This window comes from Metarhizium brunneum, chromosome 2, assembly GCF_013426205.1.
Source record: "Metarhizium brunneum chromosome 2, complete sequence".
NCBI classification, from domain to species: domain Eukaryota; kingdom Fungi; phylum Ascomycota; class Sordariomycetes; order Hypocreales; family Clavicipitaceae; genus Metarhizium; species Metarhizium brunneum.
Window position 1 is genome coordinate 2,979,303 of NC_089423.1, and position 20,332 is coordinate 2,999,634.

At 52.0% G+C, this 20,332-nt stretch overlaps 4 protein-coding genes across 4 annotated transcripts; all 4 read right to left on the reverse strand.

Annotated features, from left to right (window-relative positions):
• Window positions 1-9,551: 9,551 nt before the first annotated feature.
• On the reverse strand, window positions 9,552-11,136 carry lsb5 (the record flags this gene model as incomplete). Its single annotated transcript, XM_014691731.1, has 5 exons — window positions 9,552-9,805; window positions 9,875-10,031; window positions 10,098-10,541; window positions 10,610-11,005; window positions 11,125-11,136. 5 exons carry the CDS (start codon window positions 11,134-11,136, stop codon window positions 9,552-9,554), a joined length of 1,263 nt encoding a protein of 420 aa, XP_014547217.1.
• A 1,078-nt stretch (window positions 11,137-12,214) lies between these two features.
• On the reverse strand, window positions 12,215-13,955 carry SMF1 (Manganese transporter SMF1; the record flags this gene model as incomplete). Its single annotated transcript, XM_014691732.1, has 3 exons — window positions 12,215-13,076; window positions 13,141-13,651; window positions 13,745-13,955. 3 exons carry the CDS (start codon window positions 13,953-13,955, stop codon window positions 12,215-12,217), a joined length of 1,584 nt encoding a protein of 527 aa, XP_014547218.1.
• Window positions 13,956-16,227: 2,272 nt separating this feature from the next.
• Window positions 16,228-17,199, reverse strand: chol-2 (Phosphatidyl-N-methylethanolamine N-methyltransferase; the record flags this gene model as incomplete). Its single annotated transcript, XM_014691733.1, has 2 exons — window positions 16,228-16,742; window positions 17,139-17,199. The coding sequence occupies 2 exons, from the start codon at window positions 17,197-17,199 to the stop codon at window positions 16,228-16,230; spliced, it is 576 nt and encodes a 191-aa protein (XP_014547219.1).
• A 1,162-nt stretch (window positions 17,200-18,361) lies between these two features.
• On the reverse strand, window positions 18,362-19,935 carry G6M90_00g038640 (uncharacterized protein; the record flags this gene model as incomplete). Its single annotated transcript, XM_014691734.1, has 4 exons — window positions 18,362-19,371; window positions 19,437-19,599; window positions 19,672-19,793; window positions 19,863-19,935. 4 exons carry the CDS (start codon window positions 19,933-19,935, stop codon window positions 18,362-18,364), a joined length of 1,368 nt encoding a protein of 455 aa, XP_014547220.1.
• Window positions 19,936-20,332: the final 397 nt, after the last annotated feature.

Sequence of the window (20,332 nt, forward strand, 5' to 3'; positions counted from 1 at the left end):
ATTCTAATGCATGGTTGAATGATGGGTCGTACCCGTGGGTGTGCATGAGGCGTTGGGAGTGCCCATGTACAATACACGGCCATGACAGATCAATGGACGGTACTCGACAAGGTACTCTGTACCTGCGGCGACGTCCAAGCACTTCAAAGTGCGTGCTGCTCCCGTTGCTCGAGTTCCATGCAAGGTTCATGACAGATTTGCGTGACTGTCGGGGGCGGACCAAGCCACAATGTCCACAGTGCAAACGGTGCGAAAAGCCCACGGCAGCCGATTCAAACTTTTGCGACCTTCTTGATCCCAAAGAGCTGGCTCCAGTTCCACGACAACCGCCGCCAGCACCGGCTAGGTATGCAACGCTGCGAGAACCCTGCCAGACGGCTCGATCGGTCTGCACGGTATGTTGGCCCTATGCCTGTCATGCCCGGATCGTACGTATAAGAGTATGTACAGACACAATGAATAAATGCATTGGCTGACCATGATCGGAGAAGCAGGTCAGGAAAGTCGGTTTGCTCAAAACTTCTCCAGCTGCATATCATGGCCGCCTCGAGCAGCCTCCCGCCCATCAGCCCCTTCCGACGCCTTGGCTGGCACGTATTTTGAGTTCGAGTCAACGAACAGAAGGTGGTTGATGCTTCTACGCCCCCCTTCTGATCAGTTAGGGGCCAGGAAAATAGTTACAAAAGTCCATATCTCACTTTTACAAAGACGTCATGCTGCGGCATCAACCCGCATACAGACAGATGCTGCTGCTCCTTACGAATACTTCTCGGCTTGCTCGATTATTGGTCCGTTATCACGCACCTATGTACACTTGTCCCAAGCAAGTCTTGTCTATTCGAGGTACAAAGTCACGAGAACATTGATATTACTCTACGGCATGCGGGGATCTAGTCTCGCTCGCGCCGCCGATCAACAAATCTCATTCTAATTGATTGTTCTTGCCATCTCAGTGGGTGGGCCAATGTGTTGTGTTGGAGGTTCGACGTCTTTGACCAACAAGGTACCCTTACTCGCCCCACAACCGGTCTCTCTTGACCTAGGACATTCAGAGCAAGCGGTTTAGTGGCACCAGGGTCTCGACAATGACTCTCGCCCCAACTCCCATGGTTTGATAGACGAACCAGCCTCCTAGCAAAGTGCGGTGCGTACGCGATGGGAGATGGTGGTTTCGCCAAAAAAAAAAAAAAAAAAAAAAAGGAAAGAAAGAAGAGAGAGCAATAACAACAACACAGCGGCCGCCAAGCAGCGCCTTCGCTACTTCTGTTCAGCAACCAAACTGCAAGAGATAGATGGCGATTCACCAGACTGTACAGCAAAAGGACCTGGGTCAAGCGTTTCCTTTCTTTGTTAAGAAAGGAACCCTTTGTCGCTCTCATCTTTGTCACGAAGCCACGACCTGTTTGTCGGAATCGCCTGCACATAACTACATGTCGCTGCTGTTCCTCGTATTGTCAGATGATCGCGACAAGAAGGGTACCGTTGGCCCACATTTTGCGCTGTGTGACGTGTTGGCCCCTTTGATGCAATCAAGATAAACAGAGAGTCGTTGTTTGATAAGTCAAAAACCAGTGTCTAGGAGGCTGGACGTGAATAACACCTCAAAGCATACTTGAGAAGCCAAGATCAATGGCCCGCTTTCCCACCCCAGGCTTTCTCCGAATGCTGTCCAGCGATCGGTCAGTTAGTGGTGTGTGCGGTACAGGGTGGTGATCTAGTCGGCTTGCGCCATGTCTGGACTTCAACTATCATGGGGAGGGTGCTAATGGCTGTCGCTGTGACACTAGACCCGTATGCGGCCATGCAGCGATACACGTAGTGTATTGTTCCGCCGAGCGCGAAGTGGATTCGAATGGGCAAACGACTTGACTGATATGGGTACCACATGCGCTTGTTGCTTCTCCGGGCAGCAGTTGTCGTTGAAACGGATTCTCCTGACACGGCAGATCCGGCATGCAGTACGGAGTAGTGCGAGTATCTACTTACTAAATAGCCCGATGGGTGCCACCAGAACATCCCTGCTCATCTCCCGACCTGGCAGGTAGCTCGTGGCTTGCCACTATTGTCGTTCTGGCAAACGAGTGTGAAAGACATTCGCCCCTCCAGGACTCACCTCGACGAGTACGTGGACGATAAAGTACGATTGACAGCCCCATGAGCACCATACTGTATGCTGGTGAGGCCCTGGACCAAGGTTTCCTCCAGCAATATCACTTGGCACTCTGTACAGTACTCGGTCCTCGCTGTTGAGGGGACCATGCCAAACAGGCAGGCAAGCAAAACCAACACCTGCTGTCGAACGAGACTCAGTTGGTTGATAACAATCATCTAGCCTATTGACCCAGAAGGGTAGTGCATACATATACATACATCTGTAGTATGGCATGCTGCATTAGGAACTCGTCGGCGTGTTGTTCCAAGATGCTTGTGTGGTACCCGTAACCCGACCAATCACTGTCTCAGAGTCGGATCTACCCATTCGTGGCCAAGATGAACGAGCTCAACGGCCGCTAAGCTCGCCGGTTTCTTGGCTGTCAATGGTTTTACGTCGGGCGGGAGTACATATGTACAGTACTAGTAATTCGCACAGAAGATCGGCCGGATCTTGAGCATTGATGATGGGACGGACGTCCCCACCACAGCCGTCACAGGACGAGATGGGATCAACTCGCCAACCCGTTCCTAGTTCATGCACTTACATACATGAGTCTGGGCCCGATGGAGCAACTTGGTCGGGAAAGGAGTGAATATAGGCCACTCATAGAAGAATGAATTCGGGCCAATGACTTGGAATTTCGATACTCGATACGGGGTACTCTGGCCGGTGCCCAAATTTCACGCATCTAATCTAGGACGGATTACTATACATGAGTACGCACAATAACCTGGGCCGCTAGACGAGATGGCATGGCAAGCAGGGGTCCAACGCCATTACACACCGTCATGGCTAGGTGTTGAGCAAGAAAGTGGTTGCCTCGAAGCAAGCCATTCGCCATTCTTGTCTATTCAGCAGTGCTAACAATGCAATGCACATGGGCAATCCACTCTATCTCAGCATGAGTTCATTTCCACATGGCCCCATCCTCGGGACGGCCGCACCCCTCAACCTTGTTGTCGCTTCCGGGCGAAACCAAGCCACTCTCTTAATCCTGAAAACACGAGTCGAATAACCACTCTATTATCCAACTTGTTCCTCTACACATACCTGAGAGATTGCCACAGAGGGATAAACTCGGCTGGGCGGAGCCTTTTTTGACCAGGCGAGTCTCCATTGCTGGCTGCCGCCTTGTTTGGCTTTGAAGGAGGCGCTGACAACCCCCATCATTACAAATACTAACTAGACTTTAGCCCGCGCGGTGCTCCGTACGTGTGTGTATGTATTGTAGTACTTACACGCATGAGTTACCTAAACCACCAGGGGAAGGCTTCTGGAAACCCAGCGACCGGGGGCCCAAGCTCCTTTTTGCCCGGTTCCCCGTTTGAGGTCAAGCTTGGCTTGAGGTACGGAGCACGGAGAGCTTGTCCGGTAGTCATTTATCGGCCCCTTTGCGCGACAGCCCCCGATAGAGCGACACACACACCCCTGACCAGGCAAGCATGCCTCCGTCTGCCGGCAGCCTGGTTTGATGCACATTCTTGGGGTCTTCCAGAAGGACGTCGTCTCTCGTCCGGCTCGTCCGATCCACCGTCTGTACTAAGCACCGCACCAGAGGCCCCAAGGTTGCAGGTGTGCAGGGATACGGAAAGCCAGGTGTTGCAAGTAGTACATACCTACTGTACATATTGTCTAGTTGTATGACAGCAAACCGTCAAGCTTGGCCACACAGGCCACACAACGCGGCGCTTGCCGGTTTCAATTCTCCGGATGCCCTGTTCGGATGGCTGCTTGACTCCTGACAGCAGTGATGAGAGCAACAGCTAGGCGGGCAAAGCAAATCCTTGTCAGCAGGTTACAGCGACGAAGGCTTGGGGTTTCTCGGCAGCGAGATCAGATTCAAGACGAGCGCCTGTCGTCGGTTGCCTCGCGGTTGGCCCAGCTGCCGCCAACACTGCCAACTATTGTTCTAGACTTTTCAAGTTGCCTACAGCCAACCACGGGCAAGATTTTGGGGGCATGGGGGGGTCGGCCACCGTGGATTCATTGCGGTGCCTTTCAAGCGCTCCACCATGTACCGAGTGTCCAATACACATTTGTAGCTGCTCTGTGGCAACAAATATAGTATTTGTATGCACGGAGTAGGGAGCACTAGTATGTACTGTGCATACATACATACTACATACAACATACATTCGCCCCGCAAGCTCGTTTCGCGGAATCCCAGTCCCGTCCCCCGCCCGCGACGGCAGACGCTAAGAACAAGAAGCATGCAATGTAAGAGAAGAGATTCGCGAGGGTTCACAAATGTCGCTGGTCCTCGCTGAGCGAGCGAGCAAGCAAGCAAGCAAGAAAGGATCAGCAACTAGCCGTCCATCAATGTCCCTGGCGTGTTCCATCCGAGAATGTCGACCAGCTTTCGCTTACCCCAGCATGGTTTCCGTCGTTTCAGCAACTGCACGACTAGACGGGCCACCCGAATACTAATGCTGTCAATAACGCCACGCGCCACAGAACCGGGCCTATTGTTCTGATTCCGCCTCGTGCCTACAGCTGGCGTCGGAGCGTCTAATCCTCGTGGCTGCGTGTTGCTCCTGTTTGGTTGCGTGTAACCACCTCGGCCGAGACACGCATCGCAAAACACAGTGCGCTGTTTTTGCAGTTGTGAGGAGCCCCAGATCAAGACCATTCATCACAAGTGGGATGTGATGAGCCTTGCCAGGCACTGCATCATCGAGGCCTAAACGAAGTGGCTGATACGGCTCGGCAGCGTCAGTGGACGGTCAGACAAGCAGCCCAAGTAGTGTAAACGACGGCCTTGCTTCAAACCTCCCTCCTCACGTGGCGTGCTTGCCATGAATCGAGCTTTATCTCATCACAACTGCACTAGCGAAGACGCTACTATCGCTGGGCGTGGTAAAGCGAGGAGTTTCCATAGGTTGAGGGACTCTGATGTATACCCGTGATTTGACAGAAATTCTGTGGAATTGTCTTTTGATTTTTCCTTTAGTTCTCTCGCTTCTGCATGACTGGAAAGAGAGCATCCATTTTGGCAACTTCTTTCACGCTCGGGCCATCTACTCTTGCAAGAAAGCCTAGTTCGCACCAGCGTTGGCCAACAAACGGAGTTGATCCTACGAAGGACCCAAAGATTGCTCATAATGCTATCGGGTGCTTTCCGTTGCGGTAAGGATGTCCTTTTGAGAAACCATGTAGTTGTATGTATTATCATACTTGATGGTCCATCCTCCAAGTCGCCAAGGAAGCGATGCCAGAACAGTCCATCAAGACACGCTACCAACATTCAAAAGACGGTACGTATACTTCAGGTTTGGCACTGCATTTGCAGTGGCAAAGATCCGTGATCACGTTTGAGTAGTATCAGGTCTGAGGCGAATAGACCCATGATCCTGGTACCGAGCTCTACGAATTATGAGTTGACGGCGTTGGTGGAAGCGGCTAATGCTAATATGTATGCTAGTAATCCATGTCCTGTGCAGTATTGCTTTGTTTCTTGATACAGTACATACATTTCCTCTTTCGCTGGCAGCAGAAGTCTCCGGGCAAGGTTTCGGAAAACAAGACCCAATGTATCGATACGACAGACAGCACTCTCTCCTTTGCCAAGGCCAAGGCAGATGCATGGGAGTTGTTTGCTGTGCCGGCGAGACGGTCTGTGCCTCGCTGTTCGGCCTCTATCGCACTACCCAGGAAGACCAGACACCTTTCGGGAACGGGATGCCTCGATCTGGCACTGCCGGTTTGAATTACACTACACTATGGAGCACCAGAGCCTTGACAAGGGGAGCATGCGAGTACACAGCATCAAGATATCCATTGGCTACGGATCTCACCAGTGTCTCTTGGTGTCCTTCTGTCCAACACATGGCAAGTCCCGTACTGCAATCTGCGGCGGCTATCTGCCTAGGGAGGCTGTCCGTCTGTGCTTTCCGCTCCTCGAGGGGGAGCCTGATCGACGTGGCTGAGATGATATCAAGGACACAGTAACCAATGCAGGGCCGTCATGGTGACAGCCGCAGGACTTTTGCAGCAAGCCCAAACCAAACAACCTTTATGGCGTCTTTGTCTGGGCGTTTGCATTCCAAAGACCGCTCTTTCTCGAGTTGAAATCGACTGGGCAAGTTTGACTTTGCAGCCCGAAGCGGCCAAGGAGGAAGAATTGCAACGCCATCATGCAAGTCAAGGATACACATCACATACTATCAACAAGCCATGGGTCTAGAGCGAAAATCTGCCTCGAGACCGAGAAGCCCAGAGCATGTACAATGGGAGCCACAGGGTGTGTGGAGAGCTGGTGGCGATGAGAAGAACTCCATGGCCAGCTGCGTCGTGCCACCACGATAACAAACTTGATTCGGTATACTATCTGCTAATGCAAATGCCAATTACATATTACGTCTTCGCGATAGGCGGTAAGGTGCATCACGGGAAACAAATCCCCGCATACTATTGCCGTAAGGGGGGCAGGGGGGGTGGGAGAGGTTGGGGCCGGAGATGACGGGCCTTGTTTCTTCATGTTGGAGCTGATGGGCACATACTATCCTGGACCTGGATCAGATCCTATTGGCACATGAACGAGTTCTTCGGATAGAACGCCAAGGGCTGCCACTACGTACTGTGCCGCGTTTGGCGGCGGCAAATGGTTGTGACGATGCTAGTCGCTGGGAGTCATGCGGCACTGCAATCCTGCCTCTCTACCGTACTTGTAAGCCGGGGAGGATGCCAGCTGTGGACGTAGCAGAGAGATGCCACTGTCATAATGCGCGAGAGAGAGTATTCATGGCCTTGACGAGTCGCCGGGCTGTCCGGGGGGTTTGCCAAGGGGGCTGGCTAGTAAGTCGGGTCGCCATATGATGGAATGAAATGCTTTGCGGCAGCCGGTGTGGTATTCGACCCCCCATGTGGTTTTTGAAATGTGTCAAGTCAGGCTTGTAGAGCAAAGCTGTTGCCCGTGGTAATCTTGACGAGTGTGTGGTTCTCGATATAGTCGACACCACCTGGAGGCGGCGACGCTGTGCAGCCCAACATGTATTGATTTTGAATAATGCCCAGCCCAACCGCGTCCATGGCATTATACACCTTCGCAACGACATGCGTACATCCAATGCCATCGACTATTTACCCACCAAGAAAGGGGGCGCAGCATTCAAACAGAGACGAGTCATCATGTACGTTGCCTTGTTCTCGCCCTCCCCGCCTCGTACTAATAGAGAGAACCGGCATACTCTGGCATCCATATCACTTTCACAGCTAACGAGTGCAGAAGGGGAATTCATGTCCCGAGTACAGTAAACGACAGAGTGGGAGGACCGCGAACTCACCAGTGCCAGATGGTTTGTTTCTCCCGACCCGTCCTCTACGACCAACCCCTAATCGTAGCAAAACGCCGGCTAGAAAGCCCATGAGCGCTGTAGATGAGAAAACAGCAGAGAAGACTCGTACACGAATCACCCAACAGCTCGTTCACAGCCAGAAGACAGTGGCCAGGCACGCCCTCAGCCCTGAACCACCGCCCCAAATCTATCCGGGGCGCCCAGACATCCGCATCGCCATGAGATGGAGAAGCATGCCTCACATCCACGGGCATGCTGCCCCCTGAAAAAGAAAGACAACGTCATGAGCATCACCCAGCAGCGAGTCATCGTAAAACCCATCAAGTCTATCACAAGCTAGCTCCCAAGTGCAAACCGTGCCATCTCGATGCGATCTACCCGCCGCTCCTCCGTCGCCATGGCCAGAATACGATACAGCCGCATCCAAGCTCAGATCTAGAAACCACAAGATATAAAAAAAAATGAATTGTATATGTATTATTGTACACCGCATGAGCCCTTCTCGCCAGATATCTCACCCAGATTCACTCAGCCTCGCCTCCCAGCAAATAGCGCCGAGTTTGTCTTCCCCCCCTTCCTCCTCCTTCTCACCAAGCCCAAGCCCAAGCCCATATTTAGAAAATATCCCCCCCCTTCGCAAAAAAACTTGACCGTCTTTTTTCCAAAAAGATCCAAAACCGCCTAGCAAACAACAATTTCCCATAATTTTAGCACACCCAGCCCCCGTCGGCAATACTCACACGCCCCCGAGCCCAAAAGTACTCGGATGTCCGGTCTCCTCCCAACAGGCAAAACACCGCATTCCCTCCAGCCCAACATGCATACATACGCCCACCACGTACGTACATCCATATCGCGGTCCACTCGGAAACGCACGCCAAACAAAACACCTAAAAAGGAACAAAGGGAAAAAAAATGAATCACAAGATCCAAACCCCCCTCCTTGCGGGGTTGCCAGGAAGGAAAAAAAAACAAAGAGGCTCCCGGAAGGTCCCCCGGCCAGAGAACGAGCCACCAAGTGTTCCTTGCTGCCTGAACCGTTGGTCCCATCTCCCGGATCTCCCCTAGACACTTGTATTAGTATTTTCAAAATTCAAAATAAGAGCAAAAGAAGAAGAAAATATACACAGTACATATACTAGTACACGCAAAACACCTGCTCCTCTTGTCAAGGAAAAAGGAAGCAAGAACTGTTGGCAACAAACGACGGACGGGTTTCACAACAGGACGAAATGTTTCAAACGTGACCTTGCTGCACCTCACTCCATACATACACACATACATACATACGTACGTACTGATACGTCACTCGCGCCTCATGCGTATCCAATTACATTCTTGGCATGGGAACCTTTTATTTTAAAAGACAAGCCGCTAGGAAGGAAGCAGTTACTGTGAAAAAAAAAACATAAATCAAATTTGGTTCTGGAGCGCTCGTGCCCGAGGCCAGTCCCGCCTTGCGGTGCGTGCGTTTTTTTGGGAACGAGCTTTTTCGCTTTTCCACCTCACCATGACAAAAGGCAGTTGTCTAGTTCCGCTTTTGGGAGAGATTGGCCGGGCTTGGGGGATCTGGGGTTTCCGGCTTTTGATTCACCGCTGTTTTGGGAACCTGATAACTCCAATGGCGTGTTTCTAAAAGGGGGGGGGCAGTAATATATCAGAGAGCCCAGCTGTGTTGTGTACATGAACACCCCTTTCGCCACCCTTGCCCGGGGGCTTTTCGTTGTTGTTGCTTGGCCGGAAGCAAACGTGATGAGTTAGCGTTTGCCGTGTGTTGGTCTGAGCGGCGTGGAATGGGAGTGTGTGTTTCCGCAGTAATTTGACACGTCGAGTTGTCAGGGAATGAACGAAGCCTAGATTGTCCAGGTAAGCGTGTTAACCGGGAGGGGAGATGGCAAATGTGGCATTCATTGGATTTGTGAATTCTAGTCGTCTTTGATCATATTGGAGGCGCTCCAAATTGTGTCTGAACCTGCCTAGGGTAACTGTATGCTTGGATACCATCGTGTTGACGTGTAAATACTTCGTATGAGCTCTGCTACTGGGAGAGTATAAGACATGATAAAAAACCAAATGCATCGTTATTCATTCACAACGAGCTGCTACCAACGAGGCTCCCCCTGCTCAGCTGATGGTGTAGAAATGACGTTCTTGTCGCCAAAGGGATTGTCGTCGTCGTCATCTTGCTCCTCTTCTTCCGCATCCTCACTTGTTGCGCTTGACAACCGTCTCGTTGGTGCTACAGGACGAGGAGGCCTGGCAGGCGCATGCTTGGAAGCGGTGTCGAGTGTGAGCCCCGACAGATCCGGCACGTCTTTTGCTGCTGCCCGGCCTTCCTGAGCCTTTTCTGTAATCACTGGAAAATCATATAAGTATACGTGCAAAGAGGCAGAGGCGTGCCTTAGGGTAGGAGTATTACACATACTTCGATACATGTGAGTTTGCTCTGCCAATTCGTCATCAGAGTCACTATCTGCTTCCATCGAGTGATCTAGCTGCTCGTATGCCATCAGAGCATCGACAAGCTCGTCGTTGGCGTGAAGTAGTGCACCTAGCCACTGCTCGTTTTCAACTTGATGGATCTAGAGTTCTCCACGTCAGTTCTATACACCAAAACCCATCTGGATAATCAAATGGGTTGAACCTACATATCGCAATATTCTCCTTCGCAGCTGCTTACAGGCCTCGAAATGTTGTGTCGCAGCTCGATTGTCCGAGATCCTCTCCTTCTCACGATTGATAGTCTGTAGGGAATTCATCAATGCTGTCGACGCCATAGACGCATCTGCAATGACTGATTTCATCTTCTTCATCTCAGCCTCAAGGTCAAATTTGCGGCCACTTTTGCTTTTGCTTTTGGACTTGGACTTGGCCTTGGACTTTTTCAGTCCACTGCTGCCGCCGCCGCCGCCATCTTGCATGTCAAGAGCAGTGGCGGGATGGTATCCTCCCGACGGTCCAGGCATGTCTTGTTTCTTTTGCTCGCTGGCTCGCTCCGCCTCTTCTTCCTCGTCGTCGCCAAACGGGTTCTCCGTCTCCTGGATGACCTTGGACTCCTCTCGCTTCATACCAACCTTGCGCTTGGGGAGTTCCTGCAGACCGAGTTAACAGGGGCTACATTCAAGGAGGAAAGGTCTTCGCAGCCCAGTGCTCATCGTACCCTGTACAACCGCGCAACCCTCTCCAACCCGGGAACGTTTGCGTACTGCGTCCATTCCTGGAAGAGCTCGCGGCACTTCTTCTTAACGGCGGGGTCCGACAAATTCGACGAGCCGCACACCCGGAGACGCTCCAACAGCGGCTCATCCGCAAGCGCGCGCTGGAACTGCGAACCGGCATTCTGGATAAGTCCATCGAGTAGCACCAGGGCTCGAATCTGCCTGTGGACTGTGCCATACTTGAGCTTCTTGCGGATCGCGCGCGCTGCTTCGGGTGGACCAGAAGCTTGGAGCTTGATGACTTCGACGAGGTCCGGGATTCCGCTGAGGTCTTCTTCGGCGTAGGACTCGGAGGTGAGGTTCTCGATGGTGACGGTAACCGCCGAGTACGGCTTCTTCTGCAAGGTGTTAGCAAAGCTTTGCTTGTCGTGAGAGGCTGCAAATGACTCCTCAGAATTGACACGCCACGTCACCCAGTACCTGCTGAGTCCTTGAGCCGCAAAAACAAAAAACATACCGATTGAAACATGGTGAGGTGATCCGGCGCAATCGCTGCCGACGTTTCTTGGCTGGTAGGCGGCCGCGACGGCTAGTATTTCCCACGCCTCCGATATGCAAGATCCTGATGTATATATGTACCTAGGTATGCATATATAGATAGGTGGCTAGCCTGATAGCTCGTTCAAGCTTCTTCAGACTTCCTCGGACATGTGCGCAGCTCCTTCCCTCTTCACACAAGGGAGCTGTTTCAACACCGCTCGTAAGCTTCTTGGCAGCGTCAGAAAGTCCTGGTCGGTGATACGACAAAGGTGGGGGCAATGCGCGAATGCCTGTTGTGCGTGGACACTTTTGTGAGGGGTTCGGTTCTAACAGAGAATTGAGAAAAAAAAAACAAAGGGCTTGTTGCGTCACAGCGGAACCTGGGAATGCAGGAGGTGAAGCACCATCTGGCAGGATACGTCGTCGTATGATGGCGCACGTGGAAGGTGGTTTCGGAATTGGAGCTCAAACTAGTACTTGCTGCAGGCGGGACGTGGACAATGCGGGGTGATGAAGCACGGGAGCTTGGGAGCTTGGGAGCTTGGGAGCTGGTCGGCAATTCGGACAAGCAACAATGACGGATCACGGAGGTGGGGAGAAAGAAAGAAGGAGGGGCATACCCGTGGGTAATAATAAGTCTTGGTGTCTCTTCTCGGCTAATTTCCTCTTTGTCATCTGCAACATCGGTTGTCCATGTTATTATTTATATGTGAGTCTGTCCTACCTGATCTGTACACCACTGTACACGGCCATGCGCTGTGCGGGTTCATGGCTGCACGCATCACGCCTGCCATGACATGCATGGACTGACGAGTCACCAGTCACGACACACGAGCCCAAGACTTGCATCAGAAAACAAGGATATGGCAGCTACATCTTGAATACGAAGGCTTCAAGGATGAAGAAATCTATATGACACTATATTCCAGTACAACACTACGCCCCATACTAGCTGTAACCAGCACCAAGGTATACCGCATTCCCCATGCTTTTGTCCAAATCAGTACCATCTGTAATCACCAAACAGCCGCTTCATAACGCTTGTTCTTAACTAATGCCAGGCATACTCAACCAGACTTTCCTAAACCCAATAATACCAAATTGGCCACATTCATCACCGTAATGACTAACCACACCAGTACCCCCAGAATAATAATATACCACGGATTCGCCATGTTGACACCAGCAGCACTATTTGCACCTGGCCGACCTCTGTCATCATCCTCATTGTAGTATCGTGCCATTCCCGGCAAAACAGTCATGTATCTTGATCGACTGGTAAAGTAAATAAGTGGCAAAGTGACAAATGGCAGCACAGAACTAAGAACCACTTGTGAAGCTGTCAAGGCCGTGTTCAGCCCAGACCTTCCTACTGCTCCGGCAATGATAATCGACGGGGTGATGCTGATGGAGCGAGTAATGAGCCGACGGAGCCACGGCTTGAGTTTCCACCTGATGGCACCCTCGCTGACCAACTGGCCTGCAATGGTGCACACGATGCCTGCCGATACGCCAGATAGAAGAAGGGCCAAGGCAAAGATTGTACCCACAGCGGGCGAGATGCTCTTTGCCAGCAGGTCATGGATGCCAAAAATATCAGCTTCGAGCGCGTCAGGGTTTTGATATAAAGAGGCGCCGGCTACGATGAGAATGGCCGAGTTGACAAAGAGGGCAAAGGTGAAGAGTGCAAGGGCCAGTTCGGTGATGGAGTACTTGAGTGAGTGTTTGATGGCGGCTTGAGATGGGATATATACTCCCTTATCAAGGTATTCGTCGTTGGTAGCGGAAGACGCAGAAGTGGCTAGCTCCTCTGGTATAAGGCCGTGCTTGGTGTCGAACTCTCGCAGACGGGGCTGGACAATACCAGAGCCTAGGTATAAGCTGTGTGGCATGACGGTTGCTCCGAGAATGCCACAAGCCTGATACAGTCTATCCGCTATTAGTCCGGCAAATCTTGCAACTGCAATGGAGGGCTAGGTGATGAGAGACTTACGCTTGCGACTCAACAAGCGAACTGGACGGAACGTATCCTCTGAATACCTCCCCGACACTCCCCGAAATCATGCTCAGCTCAATACAAAAGCAGATTACGACCCCCAATACTAGCAAGCAGACAAACATTTCAAATAACCTCAAGCCCTTCATCGTGCCGTCTGGCCTATAAAAGATCAAAATGGCCATGACGTCCAGAATAGACAATGCGCATCCCGCAACAAGAGGCAGTTTAGGGATCAAAAGATTCAAGGCAATGGCGGTACCCACAACCTCTGCCATGTCCGTCGCGATAATGGCAACTTCAGCCAGACCATACAGCAAGTAATTCAACCAGCGCGGCAAATACGCACGACATGCTGATGCGAGATCCAGGCCTGTGACTGTGCCGAGCTGGATGGCTAGCGACTGCAGGAGAATGGCGAAGAGGTTGCTCAAGAGGACGATGAAAAGTAGTTTGTACTGGTATGATGCACCAGCTGCGATATCGGTGGCATAGTTGCCGGGGTCGACTGTGTCATGTTAGTTTTTGTGATGACTGCGTCGTCCTGATGGAGAGGCGGTTGAATGGCTCTGGCCGTCGAGATTATTTGGGATCAACTCACTATACGCCACAGAAATCATGAATCCCGGCCCAACAAACGTGCCAAATGTCCAAAACGCATGCTTGGCCCGTTCCAGGGCCTTCTTGGCACGATTCGCGCTCCCCGGCCTCGATCTGATAGTCGTGTTATCAACGACGACGGGGTTCTTCTCCGCCGAAGAATCAGACTGTTCTTGCTGCGCATCACTGCGCTGAATGCCATGCGTATCCATATCTATCGCAGCTCTCGATTGCCGTTCATAAGACCAGAAAATATGGAGGTGTTGTGTACAAGTTCCTCTTGAATGCCAGTATCCGCCTGCCTCGATGGAAGTTTACAAAGCGCAGAAAACGATCCGTAGTGTCGCCATCCATTCACCCATCGATTTTAAGTTTGACTTTTTCTCTTTGTCCCGCTCTTCAAAGGCTCCCTGCCAATGTTGGCAACTATCGCAACAAGAGCCGCCTCCTGGTCGCCTGTTCGTCTATGCCGGGACGTGGTTGTCAATTGCTGTCTATGGATTGGAGGCCAAGACAGCGACAGGGATGATGGCAGGAAAGATCAGTCTTGGCGAACTATGCAGGCTTATATGAAAACGGCACTCCAGCACAGGACGAGATGACTACACAAAAAAACAAAGGAAAAAAAAAGGTTAGCGTACGGAATTTTTTTTTAGGAGCATGACCCAAGTGCTTGTTCTTCTTGGGCACTAACGTAGATTTTTCCCAGACAGAATTGCCGATGGAATTCGAGGCCAGCTCCGGGGTTACCCGACAGGCAAAAAGCTGCTGCAATCGAGGAAGTCGCGACGTTGGACCCACCAGCTAGTCGACACTTCTTCAATGTTGTCACTCGCACTTGCCTGCGCCTGCCGCTCTCTTTTTTCGCTAAACAAAATCTTCCACGTCGCGTGGATGTCGTGTGACTAGACTCAACTGCAGGTTACTGTCTGTCCAAGACAATCCAACTCTTGAGCCTCGACGGGTGTTTATATAGACCCCACCGATGGCGAGAAGAATGCCTTATTACACCGCACCACTGCACATCTAGGTGATGCCGGAACTAGACATCCGCATCGACCCCTCTCTCCGGCACAGCAGCCGGTCGGACTCGATTCCCGATGGATGTTTCTTCTCCGCTCCCAACGACACTTGTGTATCCGCCCGCCCGCTGGTGGCCGTTGGCTCAGACGGGGACGCTCTTTGGCTCTGCCTGATGGATCAGATCCGTTTTGCCTGGTGGCTCCAACGCTGGAGCCCTGGGGACGCACGGCCGCCGTCTTCTTCCTGATAACGCGCATGAAGATGAGAAGAGGTTGGTGATACGACCCGGTCGCACCGGGGCCCTGTCAACGTCACTGGGCGACGGGGGACAGAATCGGTGCAAAAGGGAGAGCCATTGGGTGTCTGGCACGGAGTAGACTTGTACGGAGTACAAAGTACGTCGATGGTATAGAGAGAATGACGAGCATCAGCGGCTGCGTCAGCGTCAGCACACGCCGTGTTACCCATTGACCCGAATGGTGGGTTGAGAATGGATCTTCAAGTCAACTGTTCGGCGTCGCTTTAACCTTGTCTCCCCCTTGGCTCGTCGTTGGTTCTTTTGCATTTCCGCCGTAATATTGGCCTCTCACCGAACGAGTCCCGCCGAGGTATCCCGTATTCCTGCGTCTGAAAGTATTGACAACATTCGGCATGGCGGTCAAGACGTTCATTACTCCATTCCGACAAAACGTCGATTCTTGCCAAGATGACCCCAGGCGTTGCTCGAGCCCATCCTTTTCTGCTGCAGTGTAACCTTCTAGTTGAGCAACGAAAACTAAACACGTTGCTACCTGCATTTGCGCAGCCAAACGGTGTATCAAAGGCGCCGTCGTTGTACAATAATTCTTCAGGCATGCACATGCAACTACTCTGTGTAATCTGTATTGCAGAACATGGTGTGGCAAATCCGCTGGTCGAGTTTGCGCTTGCGAACATAGAGTCCGAGTGCATCACGCAAGGGTCAGGTCCGCTGAATTCATCAAACTTTTCAATCTTATAAAACGAGATCACTCTAACAGTTGAGGTCCATAATACTTCCATTCCGGAGACGGTTTCTTTATGTATTTTCATGTGTCCATTCTGTCGACGGATCTTCTTCTATCCCCTTGCACCATGCCGACTGGTTGACATCGGCAATGCATCCCGCTCCATGGAGCCAACGAACTATTCGTCTCTTTTCCCCTGGTTACCCCCTTGCCTCTCCGACTCGCAGCCAGTTGAAAGACGGCCCCCAACACGCCTCTTGTACAACCAAACTATATATCGCAATCCCGGGTATAAATGTCCGCGCATCGCAAATATTCTCCCCCACCTTAGCTTGGTCATCGAGCTGGAGGTTGGGAACTTTCGATTTCGGCTTTGATGCTTAAACACGCGATCATCAAGTGTCTCTGGACGAGTGTAACACAGAGTTTGTGGATCTATCGAACCAGAGCCACGAATTACTCCCTTAGAGGGATTTTACTTCTGCTTCTTGCCAGATTTGGCAGCAGCCCTCTCACGGTCCCGCTTGGCGTAGATTCCGGCTGTGAAGGGATCCTCGAATCGCAATGCCACCACGTAAACGAGATACACCCACAACGTCAACAAGAGTCCGGCCGGCTTGCCAAAGAACAGGGCAGTGCTCAGGAAGCTCATGGTAGAGCCCCAGTACATGGGAGCACCAGTGACGTTGAAGGGGAAGCCAGTCACCATTTCATCCAGCAAGAAGCCAAAGTAGTCGCCCAGGAAGGTGCCTCTTATTCCCAGACGGTACGTCGACGAAATGACGAGGGTGTTACCGGCAGCAAACAACATGTAGGCAGCAGCCTGCGAGTAGATAGTCTCTAGCAAGGGGTGCGACGGCTGCTCCAATAATGCAACCTTGTAGAGCCAGTCGCGAAAGAGACCGAGGGAGAAGATGGCTACAGCAAGGCCATAATTGGCGGCCTTGGCATTACCGCCAAATAGTTTCGTCAGGATCTTGTTGTGATACTCTACAGCATTTCTAGTGTCAGTTGGTATATCGTGGAAGGTAGCTGGCGACGACCCTTGGAGGAGCCCCGGTAGTCGGACAGGCAATGGGAAGGCAAACCTTGTCGAGCCACGATGCTGAGGCACGAAACATGACTTCGTTAGCAAACCTTGTTTTTTCTCTCTCTTTTTTCCACTGCCGCGGATAACTGAGGCAGCGCAAAGATGTTCCCACAAACGAAAAGGCACGTAAACAGGCGTAACTCACTTCCACCACAGCGGATTAAAAGCAATAGAGGCCGCGGACACTGTTTTCACCCAAGCACGACGGCAAATCAGTCACGGCGTTCTCGTCATCTGTGCGCAACACTGTCACACCTATTCTCGCTCGGCGGCGAGCAAGGCTCCATGCAACTCACCAAGCAGGCTTCTCTTGTCGAAATCGACATAGTCGATGAGATTGCCCAGAGACGACGTCATGGTGGACAGGGTGTGAGACTGCGGCAAACGAAAACAAAAACCACCTGTCACAAGAAGCGGGAAAACATGCGAGGCACTAGACAATTGATTGAGCGAGAGGGCGATGCTCAACAGGACAGAAGTCGTGCTGGTTTGGTGACGCAGGAGAGCGAAAAATGGAAAATGAGGATGAAAGAGATGGAATGAGGAAGCTGCGAAAATGTAGACGAGAGCCAAGGTAGCATTAGCATTAGACGAGCCGTGGCAGCTTGACGTGCCCAGAATGCCCTTGTTTGGCTGGGCGTGGCCATTGATTGGCATTTGATGGGCAGGCCGCAGCGCCGCGAGTAGGCGAGCCTGGCGTCATCGGCGGGCAGCTCCATGTCTCGAGCTCACCAGCGCGGCGCGACACTGAGCTTCCTTCGACTTCACTGGAACGGGCGCTAAGCGGGGCCACCCGGGTGCATGTCACCAGACTGGACCTCCAATTCGTTGAGGAGCTCCGCCGTCACATGCCGCAGCAGCTTCTTACCTTTTCGCCTGCGTGAATACGAACAGAAAGGCGGCCGAGCACCCTTGGTACCCCGCGTAGTTGATTGAATTCTATTCCATCGCGTACGGAGTATACTCCAAACACAACATGTATGCCATAATTTCAAATACTAGCTACAAAGCTCAGATTCGTGCCTCTGTGGCCGCTTGCTTCGGGTTGCGTGGAGGCTTCCGTCCCGTTGTGGAGAAGCGCCGTTGCAGTGTCCACCGTCACGAGTTACAACGCATCCTCACCGGTACGTATGTACTGCACATGAGTACCTACCTAGGTAAGTACTTAGGTAGGTACCTACCTAGGTAGGTATGTACTCCGTATTCCTCAGTCACTCGCGCCTGGAAGGGAGGAGATATTTGATTTGGACAACTCTAGGTTTTCTCTCGGCGAGGCAGCAACAGGGCAGTCGCTGCTACTACTAGAGCGCAAGCCATCCATTGGAATCACTCAGTCGACATTTCTGCCAAGCCCAGTGCGATGAAATCTGGGCCTTGGCTGCCCAACTCAGCCATTGATTTATTCATCCTCCCCGAGAGCAAGAAATGTACATACTATCCTAAATGGATTGCTTCGTGGATATCATTTATCTATAATTGCCGGGGCCATTATTTCACAGCCGAAACTCTAGTATCAGTGCTAAGCCCGACGGTTTCTTGTCTTCTTGCCCGTCGTCGTCGTATCTTCCTCCTCCTCATCCTGGCCCTTCTTTAGATCTTCCGTCAGGCCCCATTCCTCTTTATCGTACCAATCTTCGCCGTCAGACATGTCCCGGTTCGGCCCACAATGTGCCTCTGCTTTGGACCAGCGAAGTACATTGCTGCGCAATCTTTCTGCCCGCAACAAGCCTTGGTGTAGCCTCATTGCCCCTCTGGCCACTTCTTCTTGTTTCTGCACGTACAGTGCCAGTAACCGTCTGATATCTTCTGCTTCATTTTCCGGAATACCCATGTTCCTATCAGGTTTGGCACCTGATGGCGGAAGGAATATTGGGTGGATGAAGGACGGTGATTTTGATTCCGACGAGAACTGTCCTGCGGACTGCTCCTTCGGTGCGTCACTTGTCACACCCCCGTTATTTCCATTTTGTTTGCTTTGGGCATCGCCGTTGCCATTTATGTTGGCAATCCCATTGTTAGCTTCTGTTTCATTTGGGCCCCGGTCAACTTTCACCCCGACCGGCTCACTCTTAATTGCAGCTTCCTTGTCCTTGCCTTTTTCTTCTTCATTGTTGGCGGCGGTCTCATCCATCATGGATACGTCGGCGTCGGCAGTGGTGCCAACTAGTTGTCCCTGCCGCCCATATACCGAGCTTTTGGAATTATAGGGATTTGTATCTCCATTCACTGCTGCAACCGAAGATCTTGCCGAGCCGCCGCTATTCGGCAAGCTCTGTAGGAAACGGGCCACATGCTCGTCTGAATATAAATCGATGTCGTTCGAGCCAATCATCATTTCGCAGGGCATCCAGACGCCGTCGCCACAAAGCGAAGTCCATAAGTGCCTCACCTCCCATAATGATTGGTTCTCTTTCCGCATGAGTGTACAGCTTTGGTTGATGAGCTCATTGAGAGTCTTCGAGGTAAAGGCCTTGGAAAGTGTCGGGTGGTGTGGCAATTCGGTCGACGCTGTGAGGGGAGCTAGAATATCTGCAAAAATGTCAAAAATGTTGGTCACGATACTTGGCTCTCGAAAACGCCAGTGGCCGACTCACGTTCTAGGCGAATGTTGGAGTACGGATTGAGCTCGGCGGCGGCCAATTCAGCGACTCCTACTCGGTCGTCGTCATCGTCGCTCGTAATCTCATAGCCTTCATCGTCTACCAAAGGCGGGTTGCGATACAGGATATTCCGTCGAACGCCGGCGTAGTCGACAGCCTGGGGAGCGACCCGTTAGGAGACTGCACAACGACAAGTCGTATTTCGGAGGAGCGACACAATGATGCGTACCTCTTTATATGCACTGGGGCCGGCGGCCGGCGCCAAATGCCCTTTGTGTACAAATCGTGCCCTCTTCTGGAGCTTGTGGCCTCGATTGGTAAAGCTGTCGATTTCGGAGTCGGAATCTGACTCTGCCAGCAGACTTTTGGTTAGCTTTGTGCCAGCGCGCAGAAAGACTGGTGTTTTCATAGGTTTCTCACCATACGCCTTCCTCTTAAAGGCCTTTTTCATGCCGGCTATTGTCTCGGCGAACAGGATCTGCTGTGTCGCCATGTTGGGCGGCTTGTCTGATTTTGGAGAATTCGACCGCCCGAGAGTGAAGACGCCAAGAAGACTGGCGCCAGATCCGTGATGGGAAGCACAGCGCTGTGACCGTAAGCTGATGTGCAGGTAGTACCCGGCAGCCTTAAAGTGTGAGATAACTCTTCATTCGCTATGACGATGGGTATCAATGTTATAAAATCGCAAATTAACGTCTGCGGAGGGCGCTGTTCATGAGAGGGAGCAAATTGACTGCGTGACCACCAAAGCGAGGGGGACTGGCGACCACTCCCACAGCGGCAAAAGCAACTTTCGCTAGACGCAGAGGAGCTGAGCAGCGACCAGTCAAGCGGCTGGCGTCTAGGTACGTACCTCCTTCCTACAGAGCACTTGCACAAGCCCGGCCCAT